The sequence below is a fragment of the Sciurus vulgaris genome, assembly GCF_902686455.1.
Source record: "Sciurus vulgaris genome assembly, chromosome: 16".
In the NCBI taxonomy this organism is placed as follows: Eukaryota; Metazoa; Chordata; class Mammalia; order Rodentia; family Sciuridae; genus Sciurus; species Sciurus vulgaris.
Genome location: NC_136477.1, coordinates 19,387,853 through 19,404,587, shown reverse-complemented (window position 1 = coordinate 19,404,587; position 16,735 = coordinate 19,387,853). Strand labels below are relative to the sequence as shown.

At 33.3% G+C, this 16,735-nt stretch overlaps 1 protein-coding gene across 5 annotated transcripts in view; it reads right to left on the bottom strand.

Moving 5' to 3' along the window:
* SMARCC1 (SWI/SNF related BAF chromatin remodeling complex subunit C1) overlaps positions 1-16,735 on the bottom strand; it is a 169,979-nt gene that overhangs the window by 95,300 nt on the left and 57,944 nt on the right. For 4 of the 5 annotated variants that reach the window (XM_079116710.1, XM_079116711.1, XM_079116709.1 and 1 more), the window contains exons 8-11: positions 15,629-15,704; positions 11,225-11,350; positions 9,679-9,800; positions 6,700-6,824 (exon numbers count right to left, since the gene is read on the bottom strand). In XM_079116710.1, the coding sequence (XP_078972836.1) occupies positions 6,700-6,824; positions 9,679-9,800; positions 11,225-11,350; positions 15,629-15,704 (449 nt within the window). The remainder of the gene's footprint in view (positions 1-6,699; positions 6,825-9,678; positions 9,801-11,224; positions 11,351-15,628; positions 15,705-16,735) is intronic. The other variant, XM_079116713.1, reaches the window with a different exon arrangement.

The window sequence follows — 16,735 nt, the reverse complement described above, 5'->3', positions numbered from 1 at the left end:
GATGTTACAAAACACACTAGATCATTAAAAACATTCAAAGCCCAGTTTACAAAAGGGAAGAGATACTCAACAAACACTATATAACAAGGAAAATAAAATGGGAGGATTCCCGTATCTGTTTTAAAAATTTAATCTTGAGGATTTTTAACAGTGGGTAAGAGGAAGCCTGCATTTCCCGTTGTTCCAATGGCTTGTAGTGAAGCAGCTCGAGAATACTGCTTCTCAATGAGGGTAATGTGTTGGCATAAAGGTGGCTAGGACTACAGTGAAAAGAACACCACAGAACTGCAAGAGGTCAGGGTCAAAGGAGACTCCCATTCTGTATGCTTTCTCCAACCATCAGCCTGAGAGTTGCTCCCCAGGCACACACCCCTGGCTTTGGAAGCTAGTTACACTTCAGCTCCCAAGTGAATATTTCCATAGCACTCCCCAGTCCAATATCATTCAAAGGCTCTCAGAAATAGGATGAGCCTTTTGGTCTTTAAATAAAATGCTGTTTTTTAAATCACAAATGAATGAATGAATGAATGAATAACTGAATGTAACTAAAACCAAAGAAATCTTCAAGATGAGGTAGCTACACTAATAAATTACATTATTTAAGAAAGATATGTTCCCAATCTTGTAAGAGGTTTTTCAGAAAACAAAACCAAGAAACAATTCCAAACTTATAAGTTCGCACAATCCTGATGGCAAAACTTGACGAGGATATTACAAGAAAAGTTAAAGACCAAAGTCCTTCATAAACAGAAACTGATATAATCCTTGAAAATATTTAAAAAATTTGTAAAAATCCAACAACCATTCATAATAAAAATCTTAAAAGTAATCCAGGAATAAAAGGAACTTTCTTGATTTGGTATCAACTGGTAACATCATCCTTCATGGTAAAAAATGAAAGGTATTTTCCCCAAAACAGGTAAAAGCAAAAATGCTTTTATCACCGTTACTTAAAAGTGCACTGGAAGTGTTATACTATAACTGCAGGTTGGTGTAATAGAGGAAAAACAAAAAGAAAAGAAATAGAAGGCAGATAAAATGAAAAGTAGTAGTTAAATCATCTTTATCCACATAACTACACATGTAAGAAAAATCCAAGCAATCTACAAAAAGAATATTTTAGCTACATCACAGAATATGAGGCAAATAATGGGTAATACTATTAGGGGAAAATTTAATTTTAGTTCTATTTCTACATACTTGCAAAAAAAAAAAAAGTGAAAAATAAAATTTAAAACTCCCATAAACAATTATATTAAAAAACATAGTGATGGGTTGGGGATGAAATTCTGTCGTAGAGTAGCTTGCCTACCATGTGTGAGGGTCTGGGTTCAATTCCTAGTAATGTACACGCACACACAAATATATATTATATATAAATATTTCAGCATCAATAGTGAGTTTGTAAGTTCTACAAAAGATATGAAAGATCTCTAAAATGAAATATATAAAATATTGAAGAGAAACATTATGTAAATTATGTAAAGGTAAACATATGACATGCTCATGAGGTACCACATTCAATGTTAAGTCAATTCTCCCTGAAATCCCCATTTTTAAACGAGTATCATTTGAATCAAAACCCCAGTAGACTTTATAGAACTGAAAGGCTGGTTCTAAAATTTATGTGGATCAGCCAAGAATATAAAAATAGAAAAAACAATCCTGAAGAATAAGATTCACAAAACTGGAGGATTACCCAATTTCAACACTTGTGTGAAGAGCTACAGCAATAAAGCACTGCAGTACTGGGTCAAGTAAAAATAGACTGGCAGAATACAAATATCACAGTGTGGATCTGAAATGTTCCCCAAAGTTTCACGTGTTGAAGGAGTGGTCCCTAGCTATTAGCTCCATTAGGAATTAGAGAAAATCTACTTAGAGGAAGGAACAGGAACATGACCTTAAAGAGGTATAACTTAACACCCACCACCTCTGATTCCTTTATCTTTCTCTCTCTCTCTCTCTCTCTCTGCTTGCTTGGCACCAAGAGATGAGCATCTCTGTTCCAACATTAACTCCCTACCACAATGTTCTGCCTCAACAAAAGCCTAGAGCAATAGTTTCAAAGAACTGTGGACTGAAACCATAAGCCAAAAAATCTTTCCTCCTTTAAGTGGTCTTTCTTGGGCATTTTGTCACAGCCACAGAAATCTGATTAATACAGAATCTAAAAATAGATCCACTCAAAGATTTAAAAAAAAAAAAAAAAAAAAGCATAAAGATTATTCAACTAATAAAGGAGAATCTTTACAGCAAATGGTGTGCAAAGAATAAACACCCATGCAGGAAAGTAACAAACTTTGACCTCTATCTCAAAAAATACTGAAAGTTTAAAACAAGTATAAACCTACAGGAAAACGTATTTTCAACTCTAGGTAAAAATATCTTAGAACACAGGAAGTGTTAATGATTCCACTTCAACAAAATTAAGATGCCTTATAGAGAAAGTGTTAGGAAATGAAAAGGCAAGCCACCGAGTGGGGGTTTGAACAGTTTATAAATGGACGTAGAAAGATCAAATGCCTGAATGTTGAGAAGTAGATTTTAAAACACACTACAAATACATACCAAAAAAAATAAAGATGTAAACTGCAAGAAGATAGTCATACTACATGCATCTGACAAAGTGCTCAATATGTGAGAAATTATTCAACCAAAAACATAAAGAAGTTGGGCACAGTGGCACATGCCTATAATCTCAGTGGCTCCATGAGACTGAGGCAGGAGGATTCCAAGTTCAAAGCCAGTCTCAGCAATGTATCAAGGCCCTAACAACTTCGTAAAACCCTATCTCAAAAAATAAAAAGGACCTGGGATGTATCTCAATGATAAACTGCCCATAGGTTCAATTCCCAGTACCAAACAACAAAAACAAAAAAACCACACATCTACAGAAATAAAAGCCAAATAGAGTTAAGATCCAGGGTGGAAAGGATAAATGGAAGTAACTAGGAAAAAGGTGAAAATATCTTTTGGATGTTATAAGAGATGCAAGGAGCACAAATTAGGGATGAAAACTAATCCATTACATTGTATCAAAGTTAAAAATTTCTTTCCAAAAGACAAAAGATGGATAGCAAATATAAAGCTATAAATTCTAAATTTAATGAGACTTGAAAATAAGGCAGAAAATGCAAAAAATCATGGATCAACAAGGCATAAATAAAAACAAGCAATTCACAGGGGAAAATGGTAAGTAATGTAGACATACTCAACTATACTCATAATAAAATAGTACAACTTTTAAAAATATATTAATAAACATTCATGACAAGAATTCCAAAGTCAAACTTTAAAAAAGAAATTTTATACATTATTTCATTAAAACAACTCATCACGTTATAATATAAATAATACTTGTATGAAAAGTAACTACATATGCAGAAAATAACAGCAAAACAAGGGGAAAGCCTGGCATTATTTTTCTTTTTTAATACTTTAGTTGTAGTTGGACACAATAACTTTATTTTTATTTGTTTAATTTTTATGTGGGGCTGAGGATAGAACCCAGTGCTTCACATGTGCAAGGTAAGGACTCTACCACTGAGCTACAATCCCAGGTCCCTGGCATTATTTTTCATTCTTTTTTTTTTTTTTTTTTTTTTTTTTGTGGTGCTGGGGATTGAACCCAGGGCCTTGTGCTTGCGAGGCAAGCACTCTACCAACTGAGCTATATCCCCAGCCCTATTTTTCATTCTTGAAAATATTTTCAATGTCCGATTTGTTAGAAATCAGGGAGATATGAAATGTCAGATTTTTTTTTTTTTACCAAGTGCAAATGAAGATGTGTAGAAATACAAAACAGGAAATGTAAACAGATGCAGAAATTCTAGTTATTTTATTGTACTCATGGAAATTTTGTGTGAATATTGCCATATTTATCTAACGAATGTGGTAAATTCATTTATATAAATACATTCATTGTGCCCAGTAATCTCATGATTACGTATAAAGTACACAGAAATTTTTGCTTTGGCCTGAGAGGAGATATATGGCATTATTCAATAAAGTATTATGGAAGGAACATTAGGGATATACTACATAATGTCACAAAATAACTCCCCTCCAAAAAAGCATATTTCAAAATCTATTATTACTAGAGAACTGTAAATATTCACCACTATAGTAAACAACAAAATTTTTATTTTGTTCACCTTGTCTGTATTTCCTCTTCTCCCCTGTATGACTGCCTTTCATTTACTACACCAAAATTTCTTTTTTTCCCTCAACTTGGGACCTGAAAGTTGTACATTTTATTTGTTTAGATATTATACTAGAAAGTTAATGAATTTAAAAATATTTTCCTACTTAAGGGTTATAACATCAAACTGGCAAAAGTTAGTCAACATTTTAAAGGTGGGTGGGTACCACTCTTGCAACTTCTTCCAGGCTACCATTACTGATGTTGAGATGAAGGTTGTATATATTAAGTTTTAAAAATTGAAGTCATAATTATTTATATGAATCACAAGTTTCACTATTTGCATTTTTCTCTCATTGCTCTTTTTGGTATCACATATCTTCTTTCTTGAACTGAATTTTCACTTTGCATTTTAGTGTAATCCTTTCAAATTAGGGACCGTGGATGGGCTAACCCCTAACATGATTTCACACATACGATCTTTTTTTTTTCTGTCTCCATCTATAGATGGTATTTTTGGTTAAAATAGTAAATTCCAGGTTTAAATTTTCCTCCCCTAAGGAACTTACAAGATGTTTTTCTTAAGATACATAATATTCAATAAAACAAATCCATATCTTTTACAATAAAGATTCCTCTATGATTTGAGGGTAGTTTTTATTTTGTTTCAGAAAGAATTGTGAGCTTCATATGCCTCCAAAGTCCTAAAACTGGACCTCAAAGAAACTAAATGCAAGTCTTTTCCTCAATTATGCTCATGGGGTCCTTTCGAACTCAACATGCAGGTTCTACTTCAATTCTAATAAAGTTTCTTCTTTTATTAAAAAATTATTTGAGGGCTGAGGCTGTAGCTCAGTGGTGGAGTGCTTGCCTCGCATGTTCAGCACCACATAAAAACAAAGTAAAGGTATGGTGTCCATATACAACTAAAATATATTTTAAAAATTATTTGCTCCTATATTCTTTGTTCTCTATTTCTAAAACTGCTACTAGATTTACAAATTTTAGATCTATCTTCCATATTTAGATTTCCTCATTTTACATTTTTGCCCTCCAGTACTCATTTTTCCTATTTTATTGTTTTTCTATTCCTGTCCTCCATTTTGAGGTACAAGAATTGCTTTTTCTATCGCCTTTGCATATGCTCAGAACCCACAGGGAGCCTAGTACTCAAAAGCTGAGGAGCCTAGGTTCTCCTAGCTCATTTAGTTTTCTTTTGTTTTTCTGGGATACTTTTTTATGCACCAAGTATTGAATTCAAGGACCTCCCCAATGCTGAGCAAGCATTCAATCACTGAGCTACATCCCCAGCCCGAGACACAAATGTCTACAAATGAAATATGATACCTGAGATATATGAGCCCCATCTTGATTCATTTATCGATTGCTCTTTGTTCAAAGCCTTCTAAATCCACCTCTTCCCCTATTATGTTGGACTTCAGGTTTCCTGTGGATTTGCAACTTATGCCACTTTTATATTAAACAGATCCAAACACATTCCTAAAATTTAGAAATTTCTTAAAAATCTCTAGATGTTTAATGGTGTTTTGTTTTCCTAGGTTTTTAAGAAGGCAATTTTCTGTTCTTTAGAGTAGGAGAGATACTTCTCTCTCTCTTAATCTAAATGCTAGACTATACTTTTTCTTTTTTCATTATTTTTATTGCACATAGAATGAAATAAAAAGCATTAAAAGATATCTTACATAATTTAATAGGAGGACTTGCACCTTTAATCTTATACTACATTTGAAAAAAATAATTATAACCCGATGAAATTTTAATTTCTCCTAAAAGTTCATATCGAGGTAGTTAAAAAATAGAACCAAAAACTATTAGCAACTTTAATTATCTAGTTTCTTGCAAAGATTTCAAACCTTGTTTGTAGTCCCTAATGAAATTTTACATTGTAAAGCTGGATGGGTAATATGAGAGCTATAAAATTCATCATTTCATATGTGGTTTCCAATTTATGAGCTTCCTCCACCATAAAGGTGACTAATGATGATGTACAAATAAATAAATAAAATGCCATTCATATCTTTTCCCCTTGGAATGTGCTGAACCTTATTTTTACAAATTTAATCATAGGTTCAGGGAGGACACAAATGTGATGGGTCAATTTGAAAAAAATTCAGGAATATTTATAGCATATTTTAAGCTTCATTACATTGAATTTAAAAGTTAGAGTAGAACTTACATCACTAATAACTTAGGTTCACAATATTGAACTTACAAAATTCAATAAAGTTTTTAATTTCATATTCATATAAAGCAATGCCTAGAGATTAAGTAGGTTTAACTGTACAAAAATGTTTTCCAGCTTTTAATGTGAATATTAATTCTGCTGTGATTAAAAAAAGTTTAAAAATATTTCTAAATTTAGGTAAATCTTGGATCATAAAACAAATAGGAAAGTTATAATAAATGACTGGGAAAAATTTGAAAAAAGTTAACACTGAAAGTAGGAATTAATTCATGAAAGTTGAGAATTATGGACCCAGAGAGAAAAATGAAATATCCCATGATGAAATTAGGTCCATCAGAAGAATACAAACCATTTTTGGGGAGTACCACCTCCTCTATATTGGGTACAGGTGTTGGGTCTTCCATGTCCTTGGTAAGATCTTCTTGCTCATCTTCCTCTTTCTGACTTCTGCGCTTCCCATAAAGATTAGCTTGGCTAAAACATACAGGTATATAAAATATAAACAAAAGATAAATTACAGCTAATTTTATCAAATCATTTCTGAGGTTCTATCTTCGTTATTGTTAAAACTTGTATTTATGAATCACTTTGAGATGTGTAGTAATCAAACAAATTATAGATACATTACTCAAGTTACATTTAACCAGTCAAAAAAGAAATTAAAAATTAAAAGTTATGGATGTAAAAAATGGGCACAGAAATTATTCCATTTTAAATTGCGGGCATTATCCTAAAGAAACCTTCAATTGTTACAACAAAAGAATTCCTGCTAAGGAAATATGGCATATTCTCTCACAGACTATAAACAAATCACATAAGAAATTTTCTCAAAGATAAGGACAGCTATATTTATTTTCCTGGCTCTTATCTCATTCAAATATCAGAAACTACCACGTAGAATCACTTAGTATGGTGCTCATTCTTTTTTTGTAAAAATTGCCTTTGCTCTTTTCGTGATAATTCAAATCATTTATTTTTAAAACAAAAATAAAAATAGGAATGACTTCCTTATCTTGAGGAATTACAATGAATACAGGGAAAAAGTCATTAGAAATACAGTAACAGTACTATACTTCTGGATAGGGAAATACAGAGAAATGAATAAAAGTATGAAGAAAATACATCCCAGAGTAAAGGTGAGTAAAGATCAAAAGTGATAAGTAAGCTGAACTTTGAGAATGTGTAGTAATTTACTAAGGATAAGGCAATGTTTCAGGGTAAGAGTAAAAGCTAAAGGCAAAAGCAAAAACATAAAAATAAAATAATTTGTTTTGGGTGCAATGGAGAGTAATCTACAGTACCCTGCCAGTGAAAGTGAATGGAGTGACAGCTAGCTAAGACAGCATGACGAACTAGCCTGAGTCCCATACTGCAGAGAGAATGCTCACAATTCTTTGAGCGATAGTATATTGGTATAGGTTAGAATAAAGCATGTAAGACAAAATTTTTTTTTCAAATTAAAAATTACCTGATGATTTTAAAAGCCTACAAACTTAAAGGTGTCCAGGAGATAAAATGCTTTTAAAAGGAAGAAAAGATGTAAGACAGATGAGAAAAAAATGGTTAGGAAAATAGATTTCAAAATGTTCTGGTTAAATACAGGATTTCAGAGAAAAAAAAATTTTTTTCCTGTTTTGGGGACTGAACCCAGGGCCTCCTGCATGCTAAACACATGTAAACACTGAGTTACAACCCTAGTCTCCTCATGAAAAACTTAAAATATGAAAAAGTCTCTGGCCATTAGAAGGTAAACATATGCAATTAATATACATACATAAACAGGACTCAATCTGGTATGGCTTTATACTCAGGGTAAAGGGTAAATGCTACCACTGTGAGCCTTTTATTTTTTTTTTAAATATTTTTTGAATTGTCAATGGACCTTTACTTTGTTTATATGTGGTGCTGAAAATCAGACCCAATGTCTCATACATGCTAGGCAAGTGCTCTACCACTGAGCTACAACCCCAGTCCCAACTGTAAGCTTTCTTGATATCACATTTTGTTTCAACAACTTCTAGTGTGCTGGCATCCCATTTTAGTTCATAAGCAGGAACAGTAGTATATCTGACTTCAGTTCTGGATCACTAAAAAACTTGATAAAGCTTTCCTTACAAAGCTCTCACATAAACGGCACAATGGTGCACGTCTATAATCCCAGAAACGCAGAAGACTGAGGCAGGATGAATACAAGTTTGAAGTCAGTTGCAGCAACTTACTGAGACTCTATCTCAAGAAAAGGGACGTAGCTCAGTGGTAAAGCATCCCAGTGTTCAATTCCTGCCCTTGCAAAAAACTCAGCTAGCTCTGCTATCTGAACATTCACAGTAAGAGTCAGATTAGAAATCTAAAATGTTTACCCCAAAAAAAGCCTTTAAGAAAACATATTTTTATGGTTTTAATTTTTGTGCCTAAAGATATGTGGTCTTTACAAAATCATAAATTTAAAGATTGTGACTGGCTCATTAATGTATGAAATAAGAGATTTTTAAACTTCCCTAAAAGTTTCTATGCATGATTAAGAATGCTTCTGATTATCCCATTTGTTTACAATAAAAATGAAAAAAAAAAAAAAAAAAAAAAGATTTGGGGTACAAAAAAAAAAATGCTTCTGATATGGTGGGGCACACTTGTAACCTGGGTGACTCATGAAGGTAAGACAGGAAAACTGCAAATTCAAGGTCAGCTTCAGCAATTTAATGAGACTGTCTCAAAATTTAAAAATAAAAGGGCTGGGGGCATGGCTCAGTGGTAGAGTGCCCCTGGGTTCAAATCCCCAAACCACCTCCCCAAAGATGGGCAAACCTACAATTATCAAATATCTAATACCTAATAAAAGCTATTAGGTATTATCTATCATTTATTGAGGATACAGTTCAGAATAGGCATGTGCAAGGGCTTTAAAGTCTCATCTAACTCCTGCAACAGTGAATTTAGTAAAAATCATAGTCCTAACTCAAGCAAGCTTCACTAAGTACAAACAAGGCACTTTGTAGAACAGTCACACACTCATCTTTCTGACTCTAATGTGACAGGTGGTAAAATCAGAGAAAAAGATACTGACTATAATAAATATGATTTCTTAAACACCTTTCCAACCACATTTCTCAATACATACATACAAAAAAACACTATATTCAGGGTGCCTCTGCATAAACACAAGATGCCTGTAAAATAACAGTTCATAAGACAAAATATTAAAGCAAAAGGTTTCCAAATAAGTCAAAGTATGACTTACTTTCAGCAAACCTTCCGATGTAAATGTAAAAATCTGAAAAGTCCTTTGGAGTTTGTTTTAATGCCTTCTGAATTAAGCTGTAGTTCTTACCCTTTCTTCCCACTTTTCTTCCTCGATTCTGTAGGTGTAGGAGGGGGAGGTGAAGGTGAATGTTTCCTCTTCCGAGCATTAGCTGATGCTTTTCTATCTCTTCTCTCTGGACTTCTGACTGGCTGGGAAGAAGTAAATGAAAATAAATATCAGCAAACTTTGCTGACTCCTCAGTTTCAATAAACATTTATTCAAAGGTGAGTTTTCATAAAAAAAGACAGCACCAAACTCACTACTTAAAAAAAAAAGAAAGGTATGACATTAAGCATCCAAGACCACTAGCCATGAAGAGACTTTTCTGATCTTTCATCATCAATTGGAACTCTACAATCTCACAGATATTCAAACTTTGATGTAACAAGGACAAGCCTGAACTATGCACAACTAAATACTGTCATCAATCACATTTTCTACCTTCAGATGGGAAAAGCAGTTTTAATAACTGCCAGAAATATATGAAACAAGCTATTAAAATAATGAAAAACTCAGGTCAAATGATCCTATGAAAATGTACTATTACAGATACTACACTGGGCAGGTGAAACAGCTCAGTGGTAGAATACTTGCTTTGCACATGGGAGGCCCTAGGTTTGATTCCCAGAAAAACACACACACACACCATATATATAAACATATCTACCAATGAAACTTAAAATTTTTTAAAAAATGTATTAAGAGTTAAGGGTTAAATTCTAAACCAACCGGAACAAACCTATATTACAAAAATTACAAGAGATCCAATTTAAAGTATTCTTCTTAAAAGTAAAGGACATTCATAGTGTGATAAAGAATTTTTTGTTGGAAAGTCACAGGGCTGAAAATAGGAATGAAAGATCTATACTTTCTACTTTAATGGTTCAAAAAATAGTCCTGTTTTAAAGACTTTTGAAAAAACTAAAACATAAAGGTAAAACAAAATATTTAACTGTTCCTAGTGAAAATGATTTTAGAACTACAGGTCTCTTCATTACATTGTCTCAAACCCAATTGTAACACATTTTGTTCTCCATCTCAATTCTATTTAAAATGACAAACAATCTGCCCAAAAAGTTGTGACCTATAAGGAATCTGGGGTAAATATTTACGTGCATGAACTTGTTAAGAATAGTAACAAATATCAGATGTTAAGTTCCCCATCCTCAGAAAGTACCGAACTTTGAGACCTTTAAGAAATGTACTTTGTATGAAATACTGTCTATGCATTAACAAACTTATTAAATGATATTAAATGAAAAAGGAAAACCATGGTTAAATTATGTTGTAATGATAACTGGAATAAAAAATTGAAACTCAGATCTATAGGACAAAATCAGCTTTACCCTTGCTACATTTATACTTCATGGATCACTTTTTAACCTTTGAGATTTTCCTGCCTTTCTGGGGGGATGACAGCTCCTGAGACAGCTGTTACGGCTATACAGGAATTTTTGCATGTATATAATGTCTGAGGTACCTTGGATGTAAGTGAGTTTATTGATGAAGATATAACATTTAGGGAAAGAAAGACAAAACACTTATTGGTGAGAAACAGTGCCAAACAAAATACCTCTTCGTTCTTTGTTGAAATTCGCTGACGAAAACTCACTGGCTTCCTGTTCTCATCTACTTCATAATCCTCCTCATTCATCCATTCATTGAAAACATCAGTATCCAAAATCCATTTCACATGAACCTAAAACCACATCAAAGCATAACTCTCTATTATAAATAATAAAATCACTTGAGCTTTTAAGTTATTCAGAAGGAATGAAGCTGATTATTTTCAAAGTCTCAATTACATAAAACATTAAGAACATACTACTAGAAATGATATATGAGATGTGACTTTTATTGCATTTCTTTCACTGAATAAAAAGGACAAGAAAGTAACAGGGGCTTGGATAGCTAAGATGTCAAAACTGATAATCATGTCATCATTATCTTCATGAAAAATAACTGGTAAAAAAAATTCAACAGCACAGAACCAAAGACAATTATTGCTCTAGGCATGAAGAATGTCTTTAGGTTTGGGCAATCAATAACACTCTAAATTAAGTTGAACATGATGATGAACAATGAGCATATTTGTATAGCCCAATATCCTAGTTCCATCAAGTACATATGTTGTTCTGCAGAGATCTTTTTCAGGAAGGGCTGGGATGTAGCTCAGTGGCAAAATGTCCATGTGTTAAATTCCCAATTAAAAAAAAAGTTATAGAAACATATAATTCCACTGGTATTCAAGGTTTTAAGATATGCAAAATAAAAAAACAGGATGTATGCTGTTATGCAGTGTGTATATCCTAAAATTATTGTTAAAAAAAAGATCACTGGAACAGTTAAAATAGTTACATCTGAAAGGACCAGAAAGAGGTCAACAAAAGTACTACTTCGAAGTTAACACTAATTTTCTATATTTCTTTTATAATGACTTCTTATCACTACTTTATGTTTAATAATTTGATTTTTAAATTAAGTGCTACTTTTATCAAAACTACCAAAATTTCTTTAGGAATACAAAATAATATACAGGCATTGTTTTATAAAATAATACTGAAAATGAGAGGAAGAACTCCATTTTAAATTTTCTGACAAAAGGCACACAGTTAACTCCTCTTCCCCAGGATTCAGAGGTTAGAATTCCAAGCATTAAATAGTATTCTATTAGCAAAGCACCATGGAGAACATCTGTAGTCCCAGCTACAGGCTGAGGCAGGAGGATCACTTGAGCCCAGGAGCTCAAAAATTAACCTGGGCAACATAGAACCTAATCTCAAAAAAATAAAACAAAACAAATAGTTTTCTATTGTGGTAACAGTCCACTTACATAACATGAAAATACAGGTTCAAGAAGAAAAAGAAAATAAATGACATTTAACATATTTTAAAGAAGAGCATGCTCAATTTATTTTTAGAATGTGTAACAGAGGATATGTATTCTAATGTTATTTAGATTTCATGTATTACATCAAAACATAGTATTTACAATATAATGGAAGCCATATACTTATCAACTATTTAATGAAAAATGTTGTCAACTGAAAATAAAAGGGAATAGTTTTTTATTATGCTTTCTTGAAGCTATGATCAACAAAGTTTAAAAACCACTGATTTAAGGTATTTACAATTGCTTTTATTGTTTTTTTTTTTAAATACAGTTGTAGATGGACACCAATAATGACTATGGGTAAAAAAATCCTGCTAACAATAAAAGCAGGCTGGGGTTGTGACTCAGTGGCACATGTGAGGCACTGAGTTTGATCCTCAGTACCGCACATAAATAAATAAGATACAACTAAAAAATATTAAAAAAAAAAAAAAAAAAAGAATAAGGAAAGTTTGTTTGTTTAACTCAACCACATATAGAAACCTAGTATAGAGCAAAGGCCGAATGTCAAATCACTGAGGAAGAGGTGGTCTTTTTAATACTTTATGTATCCATTTATACACAACTGGGTAGCCATTTGAAAATGACATGATGGGATCCATTCTTTGTATCAGAATAAAATCAAAACAGATTAGAGATCTAAATTTAAAAGGTTAAACTATGCAAGTACTAGAACAGAACAATGTGAATTCCTAAAAAGCCAGGTTTTTGCTTAACAAATCTGACTAAAATTCTGGATGCAATAACAATAAACCAACTAAAAATCTGGATGCAATAACAGTAAAGATGGAGAAACTGATCACATAAAAATAATAAATTTTAAGTTGGATATAGTGGCATGTGCCTATAATCCCAGGGACTTGGAAGGCTGAGGTGGGAGGACTGTAAGTTCAAAGTCAGCCTCAGCAACTTGGTGATACCCTAGGCAACTTAGCAAGACTCTGTTTCAAAATGAAAAAATAAAAAAGGTTGAGGTCAGGCACAATGGCACACACCTGTAATCTCAGGGACTTGGGAGGCTGAGGAAGAAGGACACAAGTTCAAAGAAAATCACAGCAATTCACTGAGGCCCTAAGCAACTTAGGGAGACCCTGTCACAAAATGAAAAAATAAGAAGGGTTGGGGATGTTCCTCAGTGGGTAGGCACTCCTGGGTTCAATCCCTGATACCAAAAAAACAAAAACAAGGTTCAGGAAAAAAATTAGAACAAAAGGCATGCATATTTTAAATGATAAATCAAAGGGGGGCAATATATTAGTGACAGGTAAATCTGAATAAATAAAAAAATAAATAAAGAATATAGAAGTATGCAATATATTATTCTTTTTCCTATAATTTTTATGTGAGTTTTAAATTATTGCAAATAAAGATACTTTAAAAAAAAGACAAGCCAGGCATAATTGCAGCTGCTCATGAGACTGAGGCAGAAGGATATCAAATTCAAGGACAGTCTGGACAACTCAGTGAGACCCCATCTTAAAATTAAAAAGGGATGGGGATGTAGATCAGTGGTAGCACACCCTTGGGTTTAAGCCCCAGCACCAAAAAAACCCACAAAAAAACGCCAGGTGAGGTGGCTCATACCTGTAATCCTAGTGAGCAGGGAAGCAAAGGCAGGAGGATGGCAAGTTTGAGGCCAACCTGGGCAACATAGCAAGATCCTACCTCCAAATAAAGTAAAACAGGTTGGGGACGTAATTCAGTGGCAAAGCACTCCTGGGTTTAATCCCTAATACCAATAAAAATTAAAAGAAAAAAAAAAAAAAAAAAAAAGAAGAGAAGAGAGGAAAAAAATAGGAGAATAAAAGCACCTTATTTCAGCCAGGCACAATAGGGCACACCTGTAATCAGCCACAGAGGAGACTGAGGCAGGAGGATCAAAAGTTGGAGGTCAGGGCTGGGGAGATAGCTCAGTTGGTACAGTGCTCACACAAGGCCCTGGGTTCAATCCCCAGCACCGCAAAAAGAAAAAAAAAAAAAAAAAAGTTGGAGGTCAGCCTGAACAACATTGTGAGAAAAAAAAGTGTGGTTTTTTTTTTTTGGTTTGTTTATTTTTTGTTAATCACATTTACACATATGAAAAGTTAAAAGCTTTTTCTAAAGCTAATTAGCACAATTAGAAAAAAATCAAAATATTCAATTATTTAAACTGGTGATCGCTTAGTGATAGAGCAGTTGCCAATATATACTAGGCCCTGGGGCTTAATCCCTGAAACTACCAAATAAAAGTAAATAAACAAAAGGATTTCTTGAAAGCATTAATAATAGAAGAATCTTGGAGATGAGTATAAAGTAGTACTTTGATTTTACTATTCTTGCAATTTTGAAAATTATTTCTACATTTAAAGTTCAGGGAAACAAATGTGTGAAATAATGGGTTCAATCCCCAGTATCACCAAAACAAAAAAAGAAATAAAAACATTCGGGAGAAAAAGGTCAATGCAGAATCTTATCATTATAATAGAACTGATTAATAAAACAAATCTGTATCCTACTAAAAGTCATGTAGGGACTGCTTCCAGACTTCCTAATGACACACCAATGATGTTCAAACTCCACTGCACTCTGAAGGCTCTCAAACCAAAATCTGACTTGGTTTGGGATTCTTCTCCATCATCACTATAGACATTTCATCCCATACCCTGAGAATGAGGTTATGGATGTGTATTAAGAAGGAAAACCAGAAAGGGAAATCATTTTTCTGTATCTCCTTAAAAGACTGTTTTAGAGCTAAGATGGGTTATTCAATTATGTAATTTTTTTTTAAAACCTGGGCACAGAGGCACATGACTATAATCCCAGCAACTTGGGAGGCTAGCAGGAGGATCACAAGTTCAAGGCAAGCCTCAGCAATTAGGCAGACCCTAAGCAACTTAGCAAGACCCTGTCTCAAAATAATTAAAAGAGAGCTAGGGTTGTGGCTCAGAGGTTAAGCACTCCTGGGTTCAATCTCTAGCATTCCCCCCACCACATAAAAAAAGGTTTTTTTAGTTCAACATTTTCTTGTCCTTTAAATTTTAAACAAAGACAGCTCATCCACTGATTTTTAAATTTCATTAAAGATTTTCTTAAAGAAACATTTACCTTCCATGGCTTTTCTGGAATTGGTGGATCTTCAATTTCTGCATCAACATCATTACTATGTATCCAAGTATCATAGCTATAAAGTAAATAAAAATTGGAAAAACAAATCAGAATCAGAGTTCATTCTTAAAGATTTATCAAGTAGTAAGAATACATTTTAGCTAGGCTCAGTGGTGGGTGCCTGTGATTCCAACAGGCTGAGGCAAAAGGATCATAAATTCAAAGCCAGCCTTTACAATTCAGTGAAACCCTGTCTTGGGGGCAAAAAGAAAAACAAAAACAAAAAAACCCAGGCACAGTGGCTCATGTATTTAATCCTAGAGACTCAGAAGATCACAAGTTCAAGGTCAGCCTGAGCAACTTGCCAAAACCCCATCTCAAAATAAAAAATTCAAAGGGCTAGGGACATATCCCCAGTGATAAAGCACCCCTGAGTTCAATTCCTAATACAAAAAGAGAAGGAGAGGGAGAGAGAGAGGGAGGGGGAGAGAGAGAGGGAGGGAGGGAGGGAGAGAGGGGAATGGGGGAGTGGGGGAGAGAGAGAGAGAGAGAGAATATGAATGAATATATATGAATTTCCAGAGGGTGGGAAGAAGGGAGGAAAAGAGGAAATGCTGGGGAGTGATAATGGCTACATTTTTTTTTTATTGTATTGTGTGCATGTACAGATATGTACCAACAAACTCCATCATTATGTACAACTATATTGCATCAATAAAAAATGTGGAAAGAGGATTTAATAGAAATTTCATTGAATCTATAAATCACTTTGTATACTATTGCTAATTTAACAGTATTAATTCTTTCAACTCTTTAACATGGGATAATTTTCTGTTGATACTTTAACTTTTTTGAGTGGTTTTATCATTTATATTGTATAAATATTTCACTTCTTTGTTACATTTAACTTCAAAATGTTTTATTGTTCTGATGCTATATGGAATTGTTACTCTTATTCCCTTTTTAGAGTTCTCATTTTCATATAGAAAGGCAACTGATTTGGGGTACTGACTTTATATCCTGTTATTCTGTTCCAATTCATTAAAAGAAAAAAAAATTTTTTTTTTTTTTTTAAAGGAGTTGGGGAAGTAGCTCAGTGACAGAGTA